Genomic DNA, 27528 nt, shown 5'->3' on the forward strand with positions numbered 1-27528 from the left:
ACGTCACGCAACGTAAACATTGAATACGTAATTACGTTTTACTTGAACGTGGCGGTGCCAATCTCACAAAATTTCGCATTTACAACATCTTGCGTTGCTTGAAAAGTTAAACTTTTTTTACGGCAGCAAGTACTGAATGGCTGAATTAAATGACATCTACACTTTCGATTGTTCTTATGTATCAATGTAAATAGACAGTTAGAAAAGACATTCGACACGAGATCGCATGACTGCTATGGTAAGAATCAGTCATGTTTGTTTGCTAGCTCTGGTCCCCAGGTCGGTAGCTGCCACAAGTTTACAAATGAGAGAAGCTTCTAGATAGCTTGGCACGTAGCTAACAGTCTTAGCCAGCCATCTAGTTGGCGAAATGTAATTTACATCTAGCACTTTCTTAGTTGATGCTATATTTGAAGATGTCTTTCTTTTTCGACAGACTTGCAAGTGGAATGGATTATTTAACGTTGGGGAGGACTTCAATGATGAGGTGCTGCAAACTGATTTACACAGTCAGTGATTACCACCTGCTGATATGATAGTTATGACAGATTATAGCCCTCTGTATAAATTCTCACATTGACATCACAAGCAATGTAGAGTACTGTTGTGAAACTATTTAGTCTAAACACCTCTGGCTTTCTTTGAATATGAGTTATACACTTTTGTGTGTGTGTGTGTGTGTGTGTGTGTGTGTGTGTGTGTGTGTGTGTGTGTGTGTGTGTGTGTGTGTTAGGATCTACTTGAGATGGACTGGTCTGCTCCATCAGTGTCTGCAGCACAGTCCTGTTTCCTCCGTTCAACTGCAGCATCAACTCCTGCTGCCCCCTATGGTCAGAATAACTCACATCAACCAACCACAGACGGCATACTTGCCCATAGGGGCCTGTCGAATGGCCCAGGGTCAGATAATTCAACACCGAACAGTGTAGGACAGTCTCCTGCTTTGGGTTTGAGACAGCTCTCTACATCTAAACCATTGCACTCATTCCCTCTTCCCCCTCTCCACCTTCCTACACTGAGTAGGGGACTGTGTACAGTTACCCAACAGAGCTCCTCACCAGCCCAACAGATGAAGTCAAACACAACAGGACAGCAAGAGGCCCCCTCGCCGCAGGATGACTTTGATGATTGGGATGTTGACCTGGCAGACCTAGATGAAAGTGACCCACAGATGAGCACTTGGGCTCAGGTCCGAGAAACTGCTCCAGCTGCAGATCTAACCAAGCCCAGCGATGACTCTGTATCCCCAGACAAAAGACTACGGCCCACAGCCTGTGGTGGTGCTCAAACCGGGCCCAATGTGGGTCTGAGAGGATTCAGTACCTCTAACCAAACGTCTGGTCTTCCCAGTAGTAGTAGTATACTCCACAAGTCCTCATTCCCTGGTCCCTTCCCCTCTCCCCGCCCTGATCCTAGTGCTACTTTCCTCCTAGCTCCACCCCAAAGCCCCTTCCCCAGGCCTGTGACCCCCAGGCCAGTCAGAGGGCTTCCTTCCCAGGTACAGAGGCCCTGGGCTACACCTCTAGCTCAGGGACGCAGCCTTTTTGACCCCATCTCCCCAGCCCCCTCTAGTAGGTTTGGTGGACCCATGCCTTCCCCCAGTCTCACCCCACGTTCCCTCCACACGCCCGTCTTCACTAACCACTTGATTCAGCTGGTGTCCAACTCCAACAAGACCCCCCAGAGACCGGGTTCTGACCACATCCGGCCCAATACCCGCCGCTTCCCCGGGCCTGCAGGAATCCTACCACAACAGGTGTGTCTCTTTCTGCTTCTGTCCCTACCTGCCTCTCTATCTGTTTATTTGTAGTCTAACTAATCTCAGCAGTCAGCAATGTGCTTGGTTGTGATTCTAAGCTACTGCGGGGTTCCATTCTCTCTCCTTAAAGCAGCTCCATGGGCAGAGCCTGGATGACATCGTGGTGGCCATTCCTCAGACACCTGCACATGGGGCTGTGGCTCGGCTGCCCAGTCAGGTACTATCACACTGATGTGTAGCCTATACATTTACAGAATGTATCATGTGTCATGATATTAGTTAACCTTTTTGTCCATTCTTTATTATATCATGTTGCTTTATGAACATGTGATGTGTGTGTAAAAAAAACTTGTCCAGGTTCCCAGCTCTCAGACTGAGGAAGAGGATTTCAGTGGAGGTCCGTGGGCAGTGATGAAAGCAGAGATGGGATTGGACGAAAGGAACTCCTCCTGTTTTCTGCACTCTTACAGCGTGGCCATGGTACTCCGCAAGGTGACCAGCACATTTAGCGGTATCCAATTTACACAGCCTATAGTAGTGTAAATGGCATGAAAGGTGACTGAAAGGCTAACAGTGTTCAGGCTGTGCGTGACCATGTACCCTTCAACAATATGTATCATTTAACATAGCATATTTAATGTTAGAGGCTTTAAATGCCATATCATCTGGTGCAAAAATGTAACACTTTGGTAACACCGTTTGCATAATTTGACTTCATGAGCATGTTTTTCTGCACCCAGGGCAGCCTCCCTGATAGAAGTGGATGGGCTGTTTTTCTCTATGTTAATGGCCCTTGTCTCTGTGGTGGCACTCTATCAGTATAATCAGGACAAATGACAGGCCTGTGCCTGGGGTGTTAGTAGTTATTATCCCAAACATGATCACACATTAATCATCTTAATGGTTATTCTGTTGTTTTTCCACAGTCTTAATGTGCCACTGCTTATGGCAACTCTGCATGAGTAATTGAGCTGTTTAATTAATTAAAGTTAATGATTGGAAGTTGTTTGAACTTGTTTTGTAGTGCTCTAGTACGAAGGTCTCTGTCTGTATCTCTCTCTCAGGCGGCCCTGAAACAGCTGGTGAAGAACAAGGTCCCCAACATGGCTGTGGTACTAAAGAGCATCCTCCACACACACGCTGATGCCAAGGCTGTGTTCAGGGATCCCACAGGTAAGGCCTACTGGTGGTACGGTTGTGCTTGTAGGTAGAACTGGCCACACAGCCATTTTAGTGAGTCTGTGGCTGGCGGTTTCATTGTCCCTAGGGCCCTCTTTCTTTCATTTTCTTGTCTCTTTCTCTCATTTTCTTGCAGTTCCTCTCTATTTCTCTCTGAGTACTGCTTGAACCTAGCAGGTCATCATGGCCTCAGGAGAGCCAGCATGAGGACTCCTGAGCAGATCTATTAAAGTATTTACTTAACCTTAGTGTTGTGCTTATTAGTGATTCTATCATCATGGATGAGCATCAAATGAACGTGTATTAGCACATGCTGATCACCACGGACTATTAAGTCTCAGTGATCTGTGCATTCCCTCCTGAAGTGTGGCCCATGGTGCTACCTGTCAACAGATTACCACTGGAGGGGATGCACTGATTACTACACTGTTTTCATTAGCAGGAATAATGTAATCAGTGTGCTCCATGTGGAATGACTCAATCACATGTATTTTATACAGCCATTTTTACATCAGCAGTTGTCACAAAGTGCTATACAGAAACCCAGCCTAAAAACCCTAAAAAGCAAGCAATGCAGAAGCACAGTGGCTAGGTATGCTGTTTTGCTCTGACTGCACCGGTAGAACACAGTAGTAATTCGTGTGTCTGACTGTAGGAGAGATGCAGGGCACAGTGCACCGGCGCCTCCTAGAGGACAGACTAGGGGAGCTCAAGACGGGGGCGTTACTGTTGCTCAAACAGGTAGGACTTCCACAGGCCACACACCTCACTATTTACTACTGTTTCATTGCAAATCATTTGTTGGATTCTTCAAAATGATTGATGAGCCACTGACAATAGTCACAAAAACATACTGTGTTGATAATTTCTGGTGTTAGCTGTAGACCCATAATTAGTTGCCTCTTCATGAAGGTGGGTGTGTTCTCTCCGTCCCACCGTAACCACTACCTGAACGTGACACCCAACAACCTCCTGAGGATCTACCCTCCTGACGGCTCGACCCCGTCCTCCACACAGAGCCAGCTGCTCCCACTCCCCCTGGTGAGAGACCATTACCAAGGCCTGGAGGATATCTTGTTGTTATCCTAGGCTGTTGGGAGTTTGATGTAACAATTACCAATCATTGAGTACAACTTGGTGTCTTGACAGATGTATTGTATTTGTTTGTCTAACTCTACTGTTGAATCTAGGAGCCAATGTTGGAATCACCTGATCAGTCCTCCAGTGTCCCAGGAGCCCCTGTGTCTCAGATGGAGTTGTTCTATGATAATGATGATGAAGAGGATGTTCGGGCCCCACAGGTCTCTGCAGACTCTGGTGCTGGCTCCTCTAGTGTTCCACAGGGCCCGCCGGCTGCACCACTGGACCTGTCCTGGGACGCAGGTGGGACTTGGATATGCATATGAGTGTATGTTCTTGGTAAACCAATCAGCAGCTCCACCCTGTGTGTTTGTTTGATTTAATTTGTCTGTCTCTGTGTTGTGCAGATGACCTTGATGAGCTTCTTGGGGAGTTGCCTGTTGAGTCCTACTGCCTCTGACACCTGCCCACCTACCCCTTACGGACAAGGTACATTTATACAGGGGAGATGTAGGACAACTAAGCTGTCACTTACATGTGAATTTGAGTTTGGTGCATTCTGACCGCACGTTGGATGCCTTTCTACCTGATTCCCCCGGAGAATCTTGTCGCCTGAAGTGCTATCATTTTGTGTTTGGTGTGCTGTGACCGTTAATCGCACCATTATAAATTGCATGTCGGCCGTGTGGGGGGAAAAACTCTGAGATGTTGGGAACTGGGACTGTCGCTCCCGCGTCTCCCCAATTTGAATTAAGCTTCACTACCCATACTGCTACGGGTACATCCCATACTGCTACGGGTTCATCCCATACTGCTACGGGTACATCCCATACTGCTACGGGTACATCCCATAGACAGTCATTCCCCTGTTTGAAGACCTGCTGGCTGATGTTTTGTATATTTTTTTACTTCACAGTGCAGTCTCCTCTAAATCATAGCTAACTACTGTATGTGCACATAATGTCTTGTAAAACATGTATATATTAAAGAAGACTTCTGTTCAATAATACACTATACACAACTGAAATGGTCTCTGATTTTCTTGTCTCTAATTTGCGGTCTTTGGAGTGATTGAGAATTAAAATGCATGAGAATGCACTTACTAATAGGAACAGTATATGGAAAATCAAACATTACAATTAAATATCCATTTAAACCCTGGCTTGATTGATCCACACTTCTAGTTGAATTGCATCGTGGTGGTGTGCTGTAATTAGGCACCGGTGTTGCAAGGTTTCATTGGAGAGGCAGAGTATCCTGCTGTTCATAGCCATTGTCCATTAATTGGAACTGCAAATCTTTTTCTCAAAGTTTTTAAACAGTTTTCTTGTCTTTCAGTCAACTAACACTATTTTAAACATTGATGGCTCTGATGAAACATGGTGTGAACTAAAGTATCAGCCTGAAGTGAATGACTTTAAACATTGTCTCCTGGAGCCTTCTGACTGTCATTCTCTGCCATGCTCTTCTTTCTCCATTTCTGTCTTATTGCCATTTCCTCTGTCTTTCCTATCCCCTTCCTCTGGCTATGTTCTGGTCCAGCCTGTTTACCATGCATTACAATTGTGTAGAGACTTTAGGGGAGGGATTTTCTGGGGTTTTAGTCTCTGTGGAGTTAAATCCTTCTTTCCAGCTGGGCCAAATATATTCATCCAGCTCTGTCTGGTGGAGCCCTGGGTGGCTGGGACAGTCACAGTCTGACAAATGGGGTCTTATCTGGGCTAAACCAGCAGGATGGGAGGCCCACGCCAAAACTTTCACCACCACCAACCTCTCTCCTCAGAGGCATCACTATACATCCAGATCAGCCTTACTTTCTGTACTACCCCACGCACCCCTCCAAACTTCAATTGGAGACAGACTGACCTACAATTCAAATCACCTTGCATCCTAATTAACTACTCAGTATTGGCCAGTCAGCCAACATTTTCCCATGATACATCACTGTTTTGATGTTCTCGAACACGACCATGGTCTTTTACCTGTGGAACTTTTGGCCATATACCATTTTCCTTACCTGAACATGTACTACCAGTAGGGGGCAGTGGCTCACCCCCCACTGCTGTGTTTTGCCTTATAGGCAGTGTCGGTGTGTATGTAAGACTTATTAAAGTCTCAGCTGGTAAGATCTGAGCTGTTGGAGGGTAAACCCTACTGTCTTTGTTTGCACGTGTTCCAATTATATATAGGTGTAACAAGGTGGATCTAGTCGGCTCAGATCCAGTGCTGTACTTTGTATTCCCATGCTGAAACCAGATGTGTGTGTGTGTGTGTGTGTATACATACTACTGTTCAAAAGTTTGGGGTCCCTTAGAAATGTCCTTGTTTTCCATGAAAACATACATGAAATGAGTTGCAAAATGAATTGGAAATATGATCAAGAATTGGAAATATAATGAAGACATTGACAAGTTTATAAATAATGTTTTTTTAATTTTTATTGAAATAATAAGTGTCCTTCCAACTTTGCTTTCGTCAAAGAATCCTCCATTTGCAGCAATTACAGCCTTGCAGACCTTTGGCATTATTGTTGTCAAATGAATGTCATTGTTAGTATTGCTGTCTTTGATTTTTTTTTTATTGTAAAATAATAAACATATTATAAAAAAAATTGAGGTAATCTGAAGAGATTTCACCCCATGCTTCCTGAAGCACCTCCCACAAGTTGGATTGGCTTGACGGGCACTTCTTACGCACCATACGGTCAAGCTGCTCCCACAACAGCTCCATAGGGCTGAGATCCGGTGACTGTGTTGGCCGCTCCAATATAGACAGAATATCAGCTGACTGCTTCTTCCCTAAATAGTTATTGCATAGTTTGGAGCTGTGCTTTGTCATTGTCCTGTTGGCATGGTGTTGGAATATGGAGTTCTTCAAGATCCCTGTTACTCTGTACAAATATCCCACTTTACCACCACCAAAGCACCCCCAGACCATCACATTGCCTCCACCATGCTTGACAGATGGCGGCGTCAAGCACTCCTTCAGCATCTTTACATTTTTTCTGCTTCTCACGAATGTTCTTCTTTGATCCGAACACCTCAAACTTAGATTTGTCTGGAAAAAAGTGTTATGGACAATCTTCCTCTGTCCAGTGTCTGTGTTCTTTTGCCCATCTTAATCTTTCTTTTTATTGGCCAGTCTGAGATATGGCTTTTGCTTTGCAACTCTGACTTGAAGGCCAGCATTCTGGAGTCGCCTCTTCACTGTTGACGTTGAGACTGGTGTTTTGCGGGTACTATTTAATGAAGTAGCCAGTTGAGGACTTGTGAGGCATCTGTTTCTCAAACTAGACACTAATACACTTGTCCTCTTGCTCAGTTGTGCACTGGGTCCTCCCACTCCTCTTTCTATTCTGTTTAGAGCCAGTTTTTGCTGTTCTGTGAAGGGAGTAGTACACAGCATTGTATGAGATCTTCAGTTTCTTGGCAATTTCTCGCATGGAAAATGTGAGGAAGGCAGACATTTTACGTGTCCCCAACCAATAGTTTTTTTGTTCATTTATTTGCGTTGTTTAACCTATTTTTCGACTTATTTTGTACATAATGTCGCCACTAACGTCTCTTATAACCGAAAATAACTTCTAGACATCAGGGCTGCGATTACTCACCACGGACAAGCAGAATCCTTTTTTTTCGTTCACCAGTCTGACGAGCCTGACTCAAAGGATATACTGCTTCCTCGGGAACAGGCCCAGATCCCTGTGATTTACGTGAAGAGGTAGAGGAGAAAAAGGGTCCGAAGGGCGGGCTGCCTTCTGAGAATTGGTAGGCGATCTAATAAACCCCCACTTCCCTACATTCTGCTAGCAAACGTGCAATCTTTGGAGAATTAAATCGATGACCTACGCAGAAGATTAGACAACAAACGGGACATTAAAAACTATATCTTATGCTTCACAGAGTCATGGCTGAACGACGACACTGTCAACATGCAGCTGGCTGGTTATACGCTGTACCGGCAGGACAGAACAGCGGCGTCTGGTAAGACAAGGGGCGGCGGACTATGTATTTTTGTAAATAACAGCCGGTGCACGATATCTAAGGAAATCTCGAGCTATTGCTCGCCTGAGGTTGAGTATCTCATGATAAGCTGTAGACCACACCACCACAGTCAGAGGCTGGCACTAAGACAGCATTGAATGAGCTGTAATCCACCATAAGCAAACAGGAAAATGCTCACGCAGAGGCGGCGCGCCACGGGAAACTTAAATCCGTTTTACCAAATTTCTATCAGCACGTTAAATGTTAAATGTGCAACCAGAGGAGAAAATAATTCTTGACCAGCTCTACTCCACACACACAGATGCATACAATGGTCTCCCTCGCCCTCCATTTGGCAAATCTGACCATAATTCTATCCTCCTGATTCCTGCTTACAACCACAAATTAAAGCAGGAAGCACCCGTGGCTAGATCAATAAAGAAAGTGGTCAGATGAAGCAGATGCTAAGCTACAGGACTGTTTTTCTAGCACAGACTGGAATATGTTCCGGGATTCCTCCGATGGCATTGAGGAGTACACCACATTAGTCATTGGCTTCATCAAAAAGTGCATCGATAACGTCAGCCCCACAGTGACCGTACATACATACTAGAGGTTGGCCGATTAATCGGAATGACCGATTAATTGGGGCCGATTTCAAGTTTTCATAACAATTGGAAATCTGTATTTTTTGGGCCGATTTTAAATTAAAACACTTTATTGAACTAGGCAAGTCAGTTAAGAACACATTCTTATTTTCAATGACGGCCTAGGAACGGTGGGTTAACTGCCTTGTTCATTGGCAGAACGACAGATTTTCACCTTGTCAGCTCAGGGGGAACCAATCTTGCAACCTAACAGTTAACTAGTCCAACGTAATAACGACCTGCCTCTCTCTCGTTGCACTCCACAAGGAGACTGACTGCCTGTTATGCGAATGCAGTAAGCCAAGGTAAGTTGCTAGCTAGCATTAAACTTATCTTATAACTAGTGATTATGATTGATTGTTTTTTTAACTACACATGGTTGATGATATTACTAGATATTATCTAGCTTGTCCTGCGTTGCATATAATCTGACTGATCATACAAGTATCTGACTGAGCGGTGGTAGGCAGAAGCAGGCGTGTAAATATAAATTCAAACAGCACTTTCGTGCATTTTGCCAGCAGCTCTTCGTTGTGCGTCAAGCATTGTGCTGTTTATGACTTCAAGCCTATCAACTCCCAAGATGAGTTTGGTGTAAGCGAAGTGAAATGGCTAGCTAGTTAGCGCGCGCTAACTAGAGGGACGGAAGCTATACTGTTACACTGGCAATACTAAAGTGCCTATAACAACATCCAATAGTCAAAAGGTTAATGAACTACAAATGGTATAGAGGGGAATATTCATATAATAACTACAACCTAAAACTTCTTACTTGGGAATATTGAAGACTCATGTTAAAAGGAACCACCAGCTTTCATATATTCTCATGTTCTGAGCAAGGAACTGAAACATTAGCTTTTTTACAGAGCACATATTGCACTTTTACTTTCTTCTCCAACACTTTGTTTTTGCATTATTTAAACCAAATTGAACGTTTCATTATTTACTTGAGGCTAAATTGATTTTATTGATGTATTGTATTAAGTTAAAATAAGCGTTCGTTCAGTATTGTTGTAATTGTAATTATTACAACAACAAAAAATTAATCGGACGATTTAATCGGCATCAGCTTTTTTGGTCCTCCAATAATTGGTATCGCTGTTGAAAAATCATAATCGGTCGACCTCTAATACATACCCCAACCGGAAGCCATGGATTACAGGCAGCATCCGCACTGAGCTAAAGGCTAGAGCTGCTGCTTTCAAGGAGTGGGACTCTAACCTGGAAGCTTATAAGAAATCCCGCTATGCCCTCTGATGAACCATCAAACAGGCAAAGCATCAATACGGGGCTAAGATCGAATTGTACTACACCGGCTCTGACGTTCGACGGATGTGGCAGGACTTGCAAACTATTACAGACTACAAACGGAAGCACAGCCGCGAGCTGCCCAGTGACACGAGCCTACTAGGCGAGCTAAACTACTTATGCTCGCTTTGAGGCAAATAACACTGAAACCTGCTGTTCTGGGAGACTGTGTGATCATGCTCTCCGCAGCCGATGTGAGTAAGACCTTTAAAAAAAGTCAACATTCAAAAGGCCGCTGGGCCAGACAGATTACCAGGACGTGTACTCCGAGCATGCGCTGACCAACTGGCAAGTGTCTTCATTGACATTTTCAACCTCTCTCCCTGTCCGAGTCTGTAATACCAACATGTTTTAAGCAGACCAGCAGAGTGCCTGTGCCCAATAACATTAAGGTAACCTGCCTAAATAACTACCGACCCGTAGCACTCACATCTGTAGCCATGAAGTTCTTTGAAAGGCTGGACATGGCTCACATCATCACCATTATCCCAGGAACCCTAGACCCACTCCAATTTGCATACCGCCCCAACAGATCCATAGATGATGCAATCTCTATTGCACTCCACACTGCCCTTTCCAGCACCCATGTGAGAATGCTATTCATTGACTACAGCTCAGCGTTCCACACCATAGTGCTCTCAAAGCTCATCAATAAGCTAAGGACCCTGGGACTGAACACTTCCCTCTGCAACTGGATCCTGGACTTCCTGACGGGCCGCTCCCAGGTGGTAAGGGTAGGTAACAACACATCCGCCACGCTGATCCTCAACCCAGGTGCCCCTCAGGGGTGCGTGCTCAGTCCCCTCCTGTACTCCCTGTTCACTCATGACTGCACAGCCAGGCTTGACTCCAAAACAATCATTGCATTGGCCGATGATACAACAGTGGTAGGCCTGATCACCGACAACGATGAGACCGCCTATAGAGAGGTCAGAGACCTGGCTGTGTGGTGCCGGGACAACAACCTCTCCCTCAACGTGATCAAGACAAAGGAGATGATTGTGTACTACAGGAAAAAGAGGACAGAGCACGCCCCCATTCTCATCGACGGGGCTGCAGTGGAGCAGGTTGAGAGCTTCACATTCCTTGGTGTTCACATCACCAACAAACTAACATGGTCCAAGCACACCAAGGCAGTCGTGAAGAGGGCATTACAAAACCTATTCCCCCTCAGGAGACTGAAAAGATTTGGCATGGGTCCTCAGATTTCTCATTTTGTCTGTCATAGTTGAAGTGTACCTATGATGAAAATTACAGGCCTCTCATCTTTTTAAGTGGGAGAACTTGCACAATTGGTGGCTGACTAAATACTTGTTTGCCCCACTGTACATATTACCTCAACTAACTGGTGACATTGAATCTGTACCGGTACCCCCTGTATATTGTCTCACTTTTGTCATTTTACTACTGTACTTAATTACTTGTTACTTTTATTACTTATTCTTATCTGTATTTTTTTTAACTGCATTGTTGGTTAGGGGCTCGTAAGTAAGAGTTTCACTGTAAGGTCTACACCTGTGTTCGGCATGTGACTAATACAATTTGATTTGAATAGCCTTAATTTCTCAGAACAAGAATAGACTGACGAGTTTCAGAAGAAAGTTATTTGTTTCTGGCCATTTTGAGCCTGTAATTTAACCCACAAATGCTGATGCTCCAGATACTCGACTAGTCTAAAGGCCAGTTTTGTTGCTTCTTTAATCTACACAACAGTTTGATGTTATTATAATGGACAAAAAACAAGGACATTTCTAAGTGACCCCAAACTTTTGAATGGTAGTGTATATACTGAACAAAAATATAAGCGCAACAATTAACGATTTTACTGAGTTACAGTTCATATAAGGAAATCAGTCAATTGAAATAATTTTGTTAGGCCCTAATCTATGGATTTCACATGACTGGGCAGTGGCGTAACCATGGGTGGGCCTGGGAGGGCGTAGGCCCACCCACTGGGGAACCAGACCCAGCCAATTATAATGGGTTTTTCGCACAAAACGGTTTTTACTGCAGACAGAAATACTCCTCAGTTTCATCAGCTGTCCGGGTGGATGGTCTCCGATGAATCTGCAGCTGAAGAAGCCGGATGTGGAGGTCCTGTGCTGGCATGGTTACATGTGGTCTGCGGTTGTGAGGCCGAAGGTGACGTACTGCTAAATTCTCTAAAGCAATGTAGTTTGCGGCTTATGGTAGAGAAATTATCTTGCAACAGCTCTGGTTGGCATTCCTGCAGTCAGGATTGCGCGCTCCCTCAACCTGAGACATCTCTGGCATTGTGTTGTGTGACAAAGCTGCACATTTTTAGTGGGCTTTTATTGTCCCCAGGACAAGGTGCACCTGTGTAATGATCATGCTGTTTAAACAGCTTCTTGATATGCCATACCTGTCAGGTGGATGGATTACTTTGGCAAAAGAGAAATGCTCACTAACAGGGATATTAACACATTTGTGAACAACATTTTAGAGAAATAAGCTTTATGTGCATATGGCACATTTCTGTTTTTTAAATGTATTTAAGCTTATGAAATTTGGGACCAACACTTTACATGTTGCGTTTTGTTTTTGTTCAGTGCATTCGGAAAGTATTCAGACAGCCTTGTTCTAAAATGTATCAAATTACTTTTTTTCCCCCCGCATCAATCTACACACAATACCCTATAATGACAAAGTGGAAAACAGGTTTTTAGAAATGTTTACAAATTGAAACTGAAATACCTTATTTACATAAGTATTCAGACCCCTTGATGTTTCTGCAACATAATTGGATTCCACCTGTGGCAAATTCAATTGATTGGACAGGATGTGGAAAGGTACACACCTGACTTTTATAAGGTCCCACAGTTGACAGTGCATGTCAGAGCAAAACCAAGCCATGAGGTCAAAGGAATTGTCCGTTGAGCTCTGAGAAAGGATTGTGTCGAAGCACAGATCTGGGGAAGGGTACCAAAACATTTCTGCAGCATTGAAGGTCCCCAAGAACACAGTGACTTCCATCATTCTTAAATGGAAAAAGTCTGAACCATCAAGACAAGGAGGTGACCAAGACCCGATGGTCACTCTGACAGAGCTCCATAGTTCCTCTGTGGAGATGGGAGAACTTTCCAGAAGGACAACCATCAATGCAGCACTCAACCAATCAGGTGTTTTATGGTAGAGTGGCCAGACGGAAGCCACTCCTCAGTAAAAGGCACATGACAGCCCGCTTGGAGTTTGCCAAAAGACACCTAAAGACTCTCAGACCTTGAGAAACAAGATTATCTGGTCTGATGAAACTAAGATTGAACTCTTTGGCCTGAATGCCAAGCGTCACTTCTGGAGGAAACCTGGCACCATCCTTACAGTGAAGCATGATGGTGGCAGCATCATGCTGTGGGGATGTTTTTAAGTACCAGGGACTGGGAGACTAGTCAGGATCGAGGGAATGCAGAGTAAAAAAAGATCCTTAATGAAAACCTGCTCAGGACCTCAGGCCCCAGCCCCAGGTTCACCTTCCAACAGGACAAAGACCCTAAGTACGCAGCCAAGACAATGCAGGAGTGGCTTCGGGACAAGTCTCTGAATGTCCTTGAGTGGCCCAGCGAGAGCCAGGACGTGAACCTGATCGAATATCTCTGGAGAAACCTGAAAATAGCTGTGCAGGGACACTCCCCGTCCAACCTGAAAGACCTTGAGGATCTGCAGAGAAAATGGGAGAAACTCCCCAAATACCGGTGTGCCGAGCTTGCTGCGTCATACCCAAGAAGACTCGAGGCTGTAATCACTGCCAAAGGTGCTTCAACAAAGTACTAATGTGATATTTCAGATTTTGCTTTGTCATTATGTGGTCAAATTTAAACCATTTAGAATAAGGCTGTAACATAACAAAATGTGGAAAAAGTCAAGGGGTCTGAATACTTTCCGAAGGCACTGTGTATGTAATATAGAATATATAGATAGATATCTATCATTGGCTGAAACATTCACCCTTTATCTTCATCACCCCAACCCTGCTGTAGTACTGAACCAGTGCCACTCTCCTACTCCCTCACACTCCCCATGTTTAATACTCCCTAATTATCTTCATCTAAGAGCTTATTCTTTTTCCTAAGCCATTATGTTATGAAAGAGTAATTAACTTACTTGTTCATTCTCCACAAGCGTATCAGGGACTCTTTCATTAATTATTTGATAAAATGTCAACACAATACTCTCCCCTGTGGTCGTTTTCTTTTCACTCGAACCCTGGGGTAGAGGAGGCCTTTTATCTCTGGTGGAAAAGGAAGTTAACTTTCTGTCATTTGCAGGGTGACTCATGATGGCTCACTAAATAAAAAGATGGAGAACAAGCTATAGGATGAAAAATACAGAATTTTTAGCGCCAGTACAGCCGACTAGCTCTAGCTAACGCAACCTAGCAAATAAATTAATCATTTGATACTTGGGAGTGAAATTATAGTGTGATAGTAACTTTTTAATATATTATCATCACTAAATTGGCAGGTTATGAACACCCTCAGGTAGATGTCAACGCTTTCCAGTGTGAGGAGTTAGACAGCTGCAAGAGGATGAAATGAATTCCATTATGCAGTACAAATCTAACTGCATACTGTAGGAAGACTACAATATCCTGGCTGAGTGGTTGGTTCTATGTAATTGCATTAGAATATGACTTTGGGTAAGTAAACTACTGCTGCATCCTGTAGAATATCCCTGGTAGTTGGCTAAATGGAGAAAAATGAATCCACTCAAGATGCATTTGCTAAGTACAGAAAAGGTGGTAAATAATAAAGACTTATCTCCTACCCAGGAGACGGCTAATCCCTGTAAAACTATGCTCATTACTTCAATGGGAAAGGGGAGATTTGCTTAATTAAGTCGTTAAGGAGCCAGCAACCCCACAGCTGTTTGGGACCACTGCAAATTTCATTTGAGGGAAATGTGATTGACTGATACAGGGGCGGACTGGGACCAGAAATTGGCCTTGGCATTGTTAACACACTGGAACATTTTTTCCCTTGAGGCAAGAGAATGATCATTTTTACAGTTAAGCAGGCCCACTGGCATTTGCCTGAAATTCCAGATGGCTAGTCCGCTACTGATATTTGTGTCACTTTGTGTGTCAGGCTGTATGTGTATCTTAAGTGCTCACAGACTTACATTTTTACACTGAACAAAATATAAATGCAACATTCAATCATTTCAAATATTTTACTGAGTTTCAGTTCATATACCGAAATCAGTCAATTGAAGTAAATTAATTAGGCTCTAATCTATGGATTTCACATGACTGGGAATAGAGATATGCATATGTTGGTCAAAGATACCTTTTTTTTTTAAAGGTAGGGGTGTGTATCAGAAAACCAGTCAGTGCCTGTTGTGACCATCGTTTGCCTCATGCAACATCTCCATCACATAGAGTTGATCAGGCTGTTGATTGTGGCTTGTGAAATGTTGTCCCACTCCTCTTCAATGGCTGTGCAGAGTTGCTGGATATTGGTGTGAACTGGAACACGCCGCCGTACACGTTGATCCAGAGCATCCCACACATGCTCAATGGGTGACATGTCTGGTGAGTATGCAGGCTATTGAAGAACTGGGACATTTTCAGATTCCAATAATTGTGCACAGATCCTTGCGACTAGGGGCCGTGCATTATCATGCTGAAACATGAGGTGATGGTGGTGGATGAATGGCAGACGACAATGGGCCTCAGGATCTTGTCACGTCAAATTGCCATCGATAAAATGCAATTGTGTTACTTATGCCTACCCATACCATAACCCCACCGCCACAATGCTGCACTCTGTTCACAACATTGACACCAGCAAACTGCTCACCCATATGTCTGCCATCTGCCCGGTACAGTTAACCGGATTCATCTGTGTAGAGCACACTTCTCCAGCGTGCCAGTGGCCATCGAAGGTGAGCATTTGCCCACTGAAGTCGGTTATGACGCCAAACTGCAGTCTGGTCAAGACCCTGGTGAGGACGATGAGCACGCAGATGAACTTCCCTGAGACGGTTTCTGACAGTTTGTGCAGAAGTTCTTCAGTTGTGCAAACCCACAGTTTCATCAGCTGGAACACTGCTGCGGGAACTTGCTTCCATTCAGCCACAACAGCATTAGTGAGGTTGGGCGATAAGGCCTGGCTCGCAGTCGGAGTTCCAATTAATTCCAAAGCCATTTTTATTGTCGTTGAGGTCAGGGCTCTATGCAGGCCAGTCAAGTTCTTCCACACCGATGTCGACAAACTGTTTTGTTTTATGCACGGGGTAATTGTCATGCTGAAACAGGATAGGCCCTTCCCCAAACTGTTGCCACAAAGTTGGAAGCATAGAATCGTCTAGAATGTCATTGTATGCTGTAGCTTTAAGATTTCCCTTCACTGGAACTAAGGGGCCTAGCCCGAACCATGAAAACAGCCCCAGACCATTATTCCTCATCCACCAAACTTTACAGTTGGCACTGCATTCGGGCAGGTAGTATTCTCCTGGCATCCGACAAACCCAGATTCGTGTTTTGGACTGCCAGATGGTGAAACGTTATTCATCACTCCAGAGAACGTGTTTCCACTGCTCCAGAGTCCAATTGTGGTAAGCTTTACTCCACTCCAGCCGACGCTTGGCATGTGTATGGTGATCTTAGGCTTATGTGCGGCTGCTCGGCAATGGAAACCCATTTCATGAACAGTTATTGTGCTGATGTTGCTTCCAGAGGCAGTTTGGAGCTCTGAAGTGAGTGTTGCAACCGAGGACAGATGATTTTTATGTGCTTCAGCACTCGCCGGTCTTGTTGTGTGGTCTGTCACTTTGCAGCTGAGCTGTTGTTGCTCCGTTTCCACTTCACAGTAACAGCACTTACAGGGGCAGCTCTAGCAGGGCAGAAATGTGATGAATGGACTTGTTGGAAAGGTAGCGTCCTATGACGGTGCCACGTTGAAAGTCACTGAGCTCATCAGTAAGGCCATTCTACTGCCAATGTTTGTCTATGGAGATTGCAAGGCTGTGTGCTCGATTTTTATACACCTTTCAGCAATGGTGTGGGGCTGAAATAGCCGAATCCACTCATTTGAAGGGGTGTCCACATACTTTAATGTGTATATATAGTGTATCATCACTTCACTCAAAGTTATATAACTATATGATAGTTATTATATCAATATTTGCTCATAAAGGCACTTCCACTGACATTATTCGCATAATTAATTTTACCTACACAAAAAGATCCCAACATGAACGAACATTGTTGGCATTTCTAAAATTGTACTGGAATGTCATGTTTCCATCAAACGTCAGGTAATTCATCCGCATGAAATGGTTGGATAGAAACTGACACAGACAGTGGTTACTGACACAGACCCCACAAGGGGTGATGGGACCGACTACTGATAAAGAATTTGACTCACTTTATGCTCCACGCAAGGATCGATCATCAAAGCACTAGTGCAAAGGTAGGTCAATCTTCCAGGTATCTGTAGTAAATAGGCAAAAAAAGTCCTAGTGGTAACCTATTATATGGTAAAATAACTCAAACTTACCATGAAAGAGAATGAATCACACAGGCATGCAAGTTGTGTTGTTCAAGGATGCTCTGTTCAGGCAAAGATAATGACTACAGTAACTGCCCCTGTCATTTGTGGTTCAAGTGTGAAAACCCATCATTTGCCACGCGCTGAACCACTTTCGCTGCATAGGCCTAAAGAGCTTAAATGTATATTTAAAAACCGATGTGTTTAAAAAGAAAGAGGGATGCAAAGTTTATTCTCAATAGGGAAAGAGTTAAGAGCTGGAAGGAATCTGCAACAAGCACACCACAATCACAACTTTTGGGTATGTCTCTATAGACGTTAATTTGGATAAAATGCCTTCGGCTTTTATTAGTATATAATATGCTAAGTGTGTCTCTAATATCTCTGTCTAAATGACTGCTGCCTCATTCCCAGATTTACAAACCAAATCTAGTCAAACTAGGCTAATTCAGGCCTGGGGTGGTCTACAAGCAAGTCCTCATTTTTCTGTTCAGAAATGAAGAGCAAAAGTCTATCCTACAGCCAATGGATATCTAAATTGCCGACCCATTGGTCAAAATTAGCTCTGGCGCCAACTACATTGTTCACAAACCATGCTGCTGCTGTAGCATTCAGGGGTTGGCCAGTTTTGCCATGCTCTCTCACATTTTATAGCCTAGTCTATATATTTGAACAGACTATTGATTTCTAGATAAAGATAATTGAATGCTTCCTTGTCCACCCATATAGTGATCATGTACGCAGTAGGCTAGTTAGTTTAGTGGGAGGGCAACAGGAAAATGGAGATATTAAAACTGTGAATGTTACATTGCTTACAATGTTACATTACATTTCAGTGGCCCCCCTCTTGACGGTGGAGAGAGAAATGTATGTTTTAAAGTACATTTCCTGCAGTTCTACACATTTTGCCATGGGGTCTAGAGAAAATGTTGCCGTTTTAATGCAAGTTTTCTGCAGTTCTACACATTTTGCCATGGGGTCTAGAGAAAATGTTGCCGTTTTAATGCAAGTTTTCTGCAGTTCTACACATTTTGCCATGGGGTCTAGAGAAAATGTTGCCGTTTTAATGCAAGTTTTCTGCAGTTCTACACATTTTGCCATGGGGTCTAGAGAAAATGTTTTCAGCCATGACTTATGCCATGTTAATGATATCTGAGTGAACGTGACTAACAAAATCAATGGGGAGGTCTGGAGGTCTGGACCTGGAGGTCAAGGCCCCTGGGAATGCGTGCCCGGTCGGTATTTGGACATGATAACTGACTAGACTAACTTACCAATCTAAAAAGTTCTCCCATGTCACCCCGTTCCTTCACACTCTCCACTGGCTTCCATATGAAGCTTCCATTTGAAGACCATGGTACTTGCCTATGGAGCAACTAGAGTAACTGCCCCTCCCTACCTTCAGGCTTATGTTCAAACCCTACACCCCAACCCGTTGTACTCTGTTCTGTCACCTCTGGTCTCTTGGACCTCCCACCCCTGTGGTAGGGCAGCTCCCCCTTAGCCCAGTCCAAACTCCCCTCTGTCCTGGCACCCCAATAGTTGAACCAGCTTCCCCTGAAGCTAGGACAGCAGATTCCCTGCCCATCCTAGAACAGCAGATTCCCTGCCCATCCTAGGACAGCAGATTCCCTGGCCATCCTAGGACAGCAGATTCCCTGGCCATCCTAGGACCGCAGATTCCCTGGCCATCCTAGGACAGCAGATTCCCTGGCCATCCTAGGACCGCAGATTCCCTGGCCATCCTAGGACCGCAGATTCCCTGGCCATCCTAGGACCGCAGATTCCCTGGCCATCCTAGGACCGCAGATTCCCTGGCCATCCTAGGACAGCAGATTCCCTGGCCATCCTAGGACCGCAGATTCCCTGGCCATCCTAGGACAGCAGATTCCCTGCCCATCTTCTGAAAACATCAACAACAACAAAAACACTTTCATGAACTAACACTGGCACTTGACTTTTTTTCCCCCTCACAAGCTCTGACTTTTCTGACAGCTACTTTATTGAGAAAACTGTACCTACTATGACTGTGATATGTGGTTGTCCCACCTAGCTAACTTAATGTGAATGCACTAACTGTAAGTCACTATGGACATTAAAATGTAAAAATTGTTAGCTTACATTGCTAATTGTGTGACTCTCAGTGACTGACAAAACAAGAGAGAAACTGATGATGCACGACCAAGTTTCAAACTTTTACTATTCTGATTCTCATCAGTCAGATGAGACACCAACTGAGTTCCCAAAACCTGCTTATGTTGCTTATGCCTGGAACCGGCCCTGTGTAGAGGACTATATTTAAGAAATAAGGCCTAAGGGGGTGTCGTTTTTGGCCAATATGCCACGGCTAAGGGCTGTTCTTATTCACGATACAACGTGGAGTGCCTGGATACGGCCCTTAGCCGTGGTATATTGGCCATATACAAAAAAACTCTGAGGTGCCTTATTGCTATTATAAACTGGTTTCCAATGTAATACATTTTTTGTCATACCCGTGGTATATGGTCTGATATACCACGGCTGTCAACCAATCAGCATTCAGGGCTCAAACCAGCCAGTTTATAATCATCTTCTTATTGGCTAGCACCATACATGCTCTCACCACTCCAAAGCTCCTAACTCCATGTCTGTTTCTATTTCATCAAATTTGTAGCCCTCTCCATTTACTATGCTCTTCCTCTCCCTCGATCATCTCTTCTTCTCTTTTTGCACACATAGCCACACTCCTTTCTCTTCTCAGTCCCCCTCGGTCTCCCCTTGTCTCCTTGTATTACTTGGCACATGCAGCCCTGCTCTCTCCACGCTATACCCCTGCCACCCCCTCTACCGACACACACTGTTACATATCTCTGGGTCAAATGTAGCTTCAACACACAAGTTATCTTATACAGACTCTTTGTGATATATCTCACTCACACTAACACACATACACAGGGATACACAGAACACACACATGTGGGGTTATGTCTCTGCGTTACTTCTCTCTGTGTGATATCTCTGCAATCCTTGCCTGCTGGGCACAAAATGCAGTGTTTGTTAACAGTGGGGGAGTGGAGACTGTCTTTCTCCTGCTTCCCCTGTCCTTGCCCCCCCCTCCTTCTGTCTCTCTCCACCCATCTCCACCACTCCTCATGTGTGATCCCTCTCCTCCACCTTTCCCTAACCATCCCTCTCCACCACTCCTCATGTGTGATCTCTCTCCTCCACCTTTCCCTAACCACCCCTCTCCACCACTCTTCATGCGTGATCTCTCTCCTCCACCTTTCCCTAACCACCCCTCTCCACCACTCCTCATGCGTGATCCCTCTCCTCCACCTTTCCCTAACCACCCGTCTCCACCACTCCTCATGCGTGATCTCTCTCCTCCACCTTTCCCTAACCATCCCTCTCCACCACTCCTCATGTGTGATCTCTCTCCTCCACCTTTCCCTAATCACCCCTCTCCACCACTCCTCATGCGTGATCTCTCTCCTCCACCTTTCCCTAATCACCCCTCTCCACCACTCCTCATGCGTGATCTCTCTCCTCCACCTTTCCCTAACCACCCCTCTCCACCACTCCTCATGCGTGATCCCTCTCCTCCACCTTTCCCTAACCACCCGTCTCCACCACTCCTCATGCGTGATCTCTCTCCTCCACCTTTCCCTAACCATCCCTCTCCACCACTCCTCATGTGTGATCTCTCTCCTCCACCTTTCCCTAACCACCCCTCTCCACCACTCCTCATGCGTGATCCCTCTCCTCCACCTTTCCCTAACCACCCCTCTCCACCACTCCTCATGTGTGATCCCTCTCCTCCACCTTTCCCTAACCATCCCTCTCCACCACTCCTCATGTGTGATCCCTCTCCTCCACCTTTCCCTAACCACCCCTCTCCACCACTCCTCATGTGTGATCCCTCTCTTCCACCTTTCCCTAACCATCCCTCTCCACCACTCCTCATGTGTGATCCCTCTCCTCCACCTTTCCCTAATCACCCCTCTCCACCACTCCTCATGCGTGATCTCTCTCCTCCACCTTTCCCTAACCACCCCTCCCCACCACTCCTCATGCGTGATCCCTCTCCTCCACCTTTCCCTAACCACCCCTCCCCACCACTCCTCATGCGTGATCCCTCTCCTCCACCTTTCCCTAACCATCCCTCTCCACCACTCCTCATGTGTGATCTCTCTCCTCCACCTTTCCCTAACCACCCCTCTCCCCCACTCCTCATGCGTGATCTCTCTCCTCCACCTTTCCCTAACCACCCCACTCCTCATGCGTGATCTCTCTCCTCCACCTTTCCCTAACCACCACTCCTCATGTGTGATCTCTCTCCTCCACCTTTCCCTGACAATCTGACCACCACCCCTCTCCCTGACAATCTGCGTCCTGCATCCATCCGTCAGTCGGTTAGTGGTGAGATGGGGGATGTGAAAACAGGCGGGCGGAAAAGAAAAATGAGAGCAAGAGGGAAAGAAAAACAGAAGCAGATTCAATAAGAGACTTCACTGTGGAGAGGAGGAGTGTGTTTGTGTGTGCTCTATCCTCTCTCTCTCTCTCTCTCTGCGCGAGCGTGCGTAAGCGTGTGCATCTCTTCTGGCTCCACTGTTGTTCACTGGCTCCATGGATGAGCTGGGAAGCGGAGGGAGAGCGGAATCAGCGGATGCGTCTGGCCAGAGGAGAACGGGAGGACTTTGGATCGGCATGCGCGACAAACTGGCGGCGCTGATCATCAGCGGCTCTATCTCCATCCCTCCCTTCCCCCCCTCTCTCCCCTTCTCTCCCTTTCTCTCTCACGTGCACACACACTCACACACAGGCTGGATGTCATCTCGCTAGGCTGAACAAGAGGTGCTTAGGCTTGTCATTAGTCGCACAGGGAGATCCAGAGAGTTGAGTGTGTGTGTGAAGTGGGGACACTGAATACACAGATGTGGCTTTGATTGGCTCGTGGCTTAAATGACTCTCTCACTCTGTCACAGTGGACTTACCTCTGGGATCCTGACAACAAAAACGGTCCCTAAGAGAAGGAGAGAGGGCGGGGGGATATTGGAGGAGTGGAGGGGGGAGGTTTCAGGCACAGAGAGGCTGGCATCCAGAGTAACTAGGGACAGAGAAAGAGTGGAGGCGCGGAAGGAAGGGATGCCCTGGGGGTGCATCTTTCTATTCTTCACGCTCTCTTTTCTATCTGGAGTAAGGACTTGGGGGTTGTGAAGGTCTCTGCCTCGTGCTCTTCCTCTCTCTCTGTCTGTAGGTCTGTCTTTGGCTTAACTCTCTGGGTTGCTTTATTTTGTTCTGTGTCTCTGTTTGTCACTCTTTCTGTGCTGCAGGTGTGTATGCCCCTCTCCTCTTTCTCTCTTTCTCTGTGTGAACTGAACGTGTGATTGTGTTCCTTTTCTAGGTGGTAGTTCAGGGCTCTCATTGCATTGCCTCTCTTTCTCTCTCTCTGTGTATGTGTGTGTGTGTCTGTAGGTGTCTGTGTATTGGGGCGTCCTTGGCTGTGGGACCGGAGGGGTCATGATGGATCTAAAGGAGAGTTGTGGCAGTGAGGGGAGCCATGAGAGTTCCAGTCAGCACCCGTCCTCCTGGCAGGCCTTCTCCCACACCAGCACGCTCCACGGCCTGCGCTTCATCTTCCCCTACGGCCGGCCAACACCTCGCCGCCTGCTCTGGGCCGCCGCTCTGCTGGCCTGCCTGGGCCTCCTGGCCCTGGAGAGTGCTGAGCGCCTGGCCTACTTCCTCTCCTACCCCCATGTGACGAGCGTGGATGCCGTGATGTCGGGCAGCTTGGTGTTCCCTGCCGTCACCGTGTGCAACCTCAACGCCTACCGCTTCAGCCGCCTGTCCCGCAATGACCTGTACCACGCTGGGGAGCTGCTGGCCCTGCTGGACGTCCACCTGAGGATCCCTGAGCCCCAGCTGGCCGAGCCCCATGTCATGGCCTTCCTCACAGACAAGGCCAACTTCACCGCCTACAGGCCCAAGCCCTTCAGCATGCGTGAGTTCACCGAGAGGGTGGGCCATGACCTTAAGGAGATGATGCTCTACTGCCGATACCAAGGCCAGGAGTGCAGCCATAAAGACTTCAAAATCGTAAGTCTACTCATAGTCTCCCTGTCTTTGCTCAGGTCTGGCACGGGTCAGATCTGCCGCTACTGCAGCGCAGTTGAGTCTCTCACTCAGAAGGTTTTGTCTGTCAAGTGTTAATGTGTGTTCTGTGATATGGTCTACAAGTTTTCAAAGACCGGTAGAGGTTTTTTTCCCTCTGAGTTGACTTGATGTATGTTGGTAGCTGATGCCGTTTCCTCCGATGCTACTGTGCACTGGGTCCCCTGCTGTGTATTTCTCTTGATATTTTTGTACTTCCATCTACAGGTAGTTTTTTAGTGATTGTGTACTGCAAACACACACTCTGCAGCTGTCCTGCTATTGTTATCTTTATTTCATCCACAGGATAGCTCTTGGGGTTTTGACAGTCTGTTCTACAGGTCTCTTGATAGTCCCCATAAATATGGAAAAAGTAGTTTGTCTTTGGCTGAACACGTGATATAATTTCAGATTTCATGGAATGACAGCTCTTGTTACCCAGTTACAGCTGTTGTTGCCCAGTTACAACTCTAGTTGGCCAGTTACAACTGTTGTTGCCCAGTTACTGCTCTTGTTACCCAGTTACAGCTGTTGTTGCCCAGTTACAGCTGTTGTTGCCCAGTTATTTCTCTTGTCCACATACAGCTCTAGTTGGCCAGTTACATCTCTTGTTGGCCAGTTACAGCTGTTGTTGCCCAGTTACGGCTGTTGTTGCCCACTTACAGCTGTTGTTGCCCAGTTACAGCTGTTGTTGCCCAGTTACAGCTCTTGTCCACATACAGGTCTAGTTGCCCAGTTACAGCTCTTGTCCACATACAGGTCTAGTTGCCCAGTTACAGCTCTTGTCCACGTACATCTCTAGTTGCCCAGGGACATCTCTAGTTGCCCAGGGACAGCTCTTGTTGACCAGTAACAGCTCTTGTTGACCAGTTACTGCTCTTTTCCACATACAGGTCTAGTTGGCCAGTTACAGCTTTTGTGGCCCAGTTATAGCTCTTGTTGCTCGGTTACAGCTCTTGCCCGGTTACAGCGCTTGCCCAGTTACAGCTCTTGCCCAGTTACAGCTCTTGCCCAGTTACAGCTCTTGCCCAGTTACAGCTCTTGCCCGGTTACAGCTCTTGCCCAGTTACAGCTCTTTCCCAGTTACAGCTCTTGCCCAGTTATAGCTCTTGTTGCTCGGTTACAGCTCTTGCCCGGTTACAGCTCTTGCCCAGTTACAGCTCTTGCCCAGTTACAGCTCTTGCCCGGTTACAGCTCTTGCCCGGTTACAGCTCTTGCCCGGTTACAGCTCTTGCCCAGTTATAGCTCTTGTTGCTCGGTTACAGCTCTTGCCCAGTTACAGCTCTTGCCCAGTTACAGCTCTTGCCCAGTTACAGCTCTTGCCCAGTTACAGCTCTTGCCCAGTTATAGCTCTTGTTGCCCAGTTACAGCTCTTGCCCAGTTACAGCTCTTGCCCAGTTGCAGCTCTTGCCCAGTTACAGCTCTTGCCCAGTTATAGCTCTTGTTGCTCGGTTACAGCTCTTGCCCAGTTACAGCTCTTGCCCAGTTACAGCTCTTGCCCAGCTACAGTTTGTAGCCCACAAGTTCTCCAGACCATGTACAGGCTGTAGTATATGTACAGGTTGCTGCTAATGAGTTTTCCTCAGTGCTTTTTGTCTTGTAGCCATAGAGCTGTAGCACACACACAGGCCCTGCTGTAGACATACCTTTAGGCTCTGATCTGCTTTGATGAGCTTCCCTTTGAGTAGTGTAATCATTCTTGTCATTAAAGGAGAATATCTCTGTCTAAACTAGCATACTGGCAGCTTGTAGATCGTCTGAGTTGAGGCTTCCAGGTCGCCCAGTTTTGTAGTCACAGATGGATTCATATCTTGGTTTTTCATCTCGGGACACACTCACTGTCACTGCACAAAGACCAACTGGCAAGGCAACAGTGATGTGTAATGTAATAGCTTCCCTGATATTATTGGGGTGGTCTCAGTGACTCATTTATAATTCTGTCAGGAATTAGTCATTCTTCAATGGTGAATCTGTAACCTAGTAATCTTTTGGGAATCTCTGTTTGGAAAATATGTAATTTCCTGTTAACTCTGTTGGATCTTTGGGTGTAAATATTGACCTAAGAATGCTCTGTAGTCAAACTTGCTAGTCCCTGTAGTGATTTATGTACTAGTGACGTTTCTTCAAATCAAGTTGCATTGGTTACATACACATATTTAGCAGATGCTACTGCGGATTTAGCGAAATGCTTGTGTTCCTAGCTCCCAACAGTGGAGTAATATCTAACAGTTCACAACAATACATACAAATCTAAAGTAAAATAATGGAGTTAAGAAAACCAGTACCGGTCAAAAGTTAGGACACACCTACTCTAGGGTTTTTCTTTATTTTTACTGTTGTTTACATTGTAGATTAATAGTGAAGACATCAAAACTATAAAATAACACATATGGAATCATGTAGTAACCAAAAAAGTGTTAAACAAATCAAAATATATTTTATATTTGAGTTTCTTCAAAGTAGCCACCCTTTGCCTTGATGACAGCCTTGCACAGTCTTGAAGGAGTTCCCATATATGCTGAGCACTTGTTGGCTACTTTTCTTTGACTCTGCAGTCCAAATCATCCCAAACCATCTCAATTGGGTTAAGGTGATTGTGGAGGCCAGGTCATCTGATGCAGCACTCCATCACTCTCGTTCTTGGTCAAATAGCCCTTACACAGCCTGGAGGTGTGTTGGGTCATCGTGGAAAAATATTTTGATTTGTTTAACACTTTTTTAGTTACGACATGATTCCATATGTGGTATTTCAAAGTTTTGATGTCTTCACTATTATTCTACAATGTAGAAAAAGGTCAAAATAAAGCAAAAACCTTGAATAAATAGGTGTGTCCAAACTTTTGACAGGTACTGTATAGAAATATTTGGACAAACAATGTCGGAGTGGCATTGACTAATGTACAGAAGAATAGAATTCAGTATATACCTATGAATTGAGTAAGGCAGGATGTAAACATTATTAAGGTGACTAGTGTTCCATTATTAAAGTGGCCAGTGATTACATGTCTATGCATATTGGGCAGCAGCCTCTAATGTGCAGGGTTGAGTAAAAGAGTGGTTGCCGGCTAGTGATGGCCGGCTAGTCTGATGGCCTTGAGATAGAAGTTGTTTTTCAGTCTCTCGGTCCCAGCATTGATGCACTTTCGCCTTCTGGATGGTAGCGGGATGAACAGGCCGTGGCTCGGGTAGTTGATGTCCTTGATGATCTTTTTGGCCTTCCTGTGACATCGGGTGCTGTAGGTGTGCTGGAGGGCAGGCCGTGTGCCCCCGGTGATGCGTCGGGCAGACCGCACCACCCTCTGGAGAGCCCTGCGGTTGCGGGCAGTGCAGTTACCGTACCAGGCGGTGATACAGCCCGACAGGATGCTCTCAATTGTGCATCTGTAAAACTTTGTGAGGGTCTTAGGGACCAAGCCAAATTTCTTCAGCTTCCTGAGGTTGAAGAGATGCTGTTGCGCCTTCTTCACCACACTGTCTGTGTGGCTGGACCATTTCAGATCGTTGTGATGTGTACGCTGAGGAACTTGAAGCTTTTCACCTTCTCCACTGCGTTTTGTTGACGTTGAGGGAGAAGTTATTTTCCTCGCACCACTCTGACAGGGCCCTCACCTCCTCTCTGTAGGCTGTCTCGTCATTGTTGGTAATCAGGCCTACAAATGCTGTGTCTTTTGCAAACTTGATGATTGAGTTGGAGGCATGCGTGGCCACGCAGTCATGGGTGAAAAGGGATTACAGGAGGGAGCTGAGCACGCACCCTTGTGGGGCCCCTTTGATGAGGATCAGCAATGTGGAGGTGCTGTTTCCTACCTTCACCACCTGGGGGCGGGATAGGGCAGTGTGCAGTGCGATGGTGATTGCATTGTCTGGATCTATTGGGTATGTATGCAAATTGAAGTGGGTCTAGGGTGTCGTGTAAATTAGAGGTGAAATTAATC

General features: G+C 45.7%; 2 protein-coding genes across 4 annotated transcripts in view; both read left to right on the forward strand.

The window, feature by feature from the left end:
* The first annotated feature begins 41 nt into the window (after window positions 1-41).
* Window positions 42-5590, forward strand: LOC110486706 (homologous recombination OB-fold protein). 3 transcript variants are annotated; one of them, XM_021558488.2, is made up of 10 exons: window positions 42-238; window positions 437-509; window positions 734-1756; window positions 1890-1976; window positions 2117-2251; window positions 2824-2932; window positions 3594-3679; window positions 3851-3979; window positions 4129-4321; window positions 4426-5590. In XM_021558488.2, exons 2-10 carry the CDS (start codon window positions 450-452, stop codon window positions 4476-4478), a joined length of 1875 nt encoding a protein of 624 aa, XP_021414163.2. In that variant the 5' UTR covers window positions 42-238; window positions 437-449; the 3' UTR covers window positions 4479-5590. The 3 variants fall into 3 exon arrangements, with proteins under 3 accessions (XP_021414163.2, XP_036797306.1, XP_021414165.2); XM_036941411.1 differs by having other exon boundaries at window positions 437-487; window positions 1893-1976; XM_021558490.2 differs by having other exon boundaries at window positions 437-487; window positions 4426-5589.
* A 16387-nt stretch (window positions 5591-21977) lies between these two features.
* Window positions 21978-27528, forward strand: part of LOC110486711 (acid-sensing ion channel 2) — a 448053-nt gene continuing 442502 nt past the window's right edge. The window contains exons 1-2 of the mRNA XM_021558500.2: window positions 21978-22297; window positions 22919-23539. Coding sequence (XP_021414175.1) covers window positions 22964-23539 — 576 coding nt within the window. The 5' untranslated portion in view covers window positions 21978-22297; window positions 22919-22963. The remainder of the gene's footprint in view (window positions 22298-22918; window positions 23540-27528) is intronic.

This window comes from Oncorhynchus mykiss, chromosome 13 (assembly GCF_013265735.2).
Source record: "Oncorhynchus mykiss isolate Arlee chromosome 13, USDA_OmykA_1.1, whole genome shotgun sequence".
Classification (NCBI taxonomy): domain Eukaryota; kingdom Metazoa; phylum Chordata; class Actinopteri; order Salmoniformes; family Salmonidae; genus Oncorhynchus; species Oncorhynchus mykiss.

Bases quoted from the DNA above. Each gene is read 5' to 3' on its own strand.
- LOC110486706 (XM_021558490.2), top strand. The intron at 1,977-2,116 runs GTACTATCACAC...AAACTTGTCCAG, and splicing joins TGGCTCGGCTGCCCAGTCAG to GTTCCCAGCTCTCAGACTGA. The intron at 2,252-2,823 runs GTGACCAGCACA...TCTCTCTCTCAG, and splicing joins TGGCCATGGTACTCCGCAAG to GCGGCCCTGAAACAGCTGGT.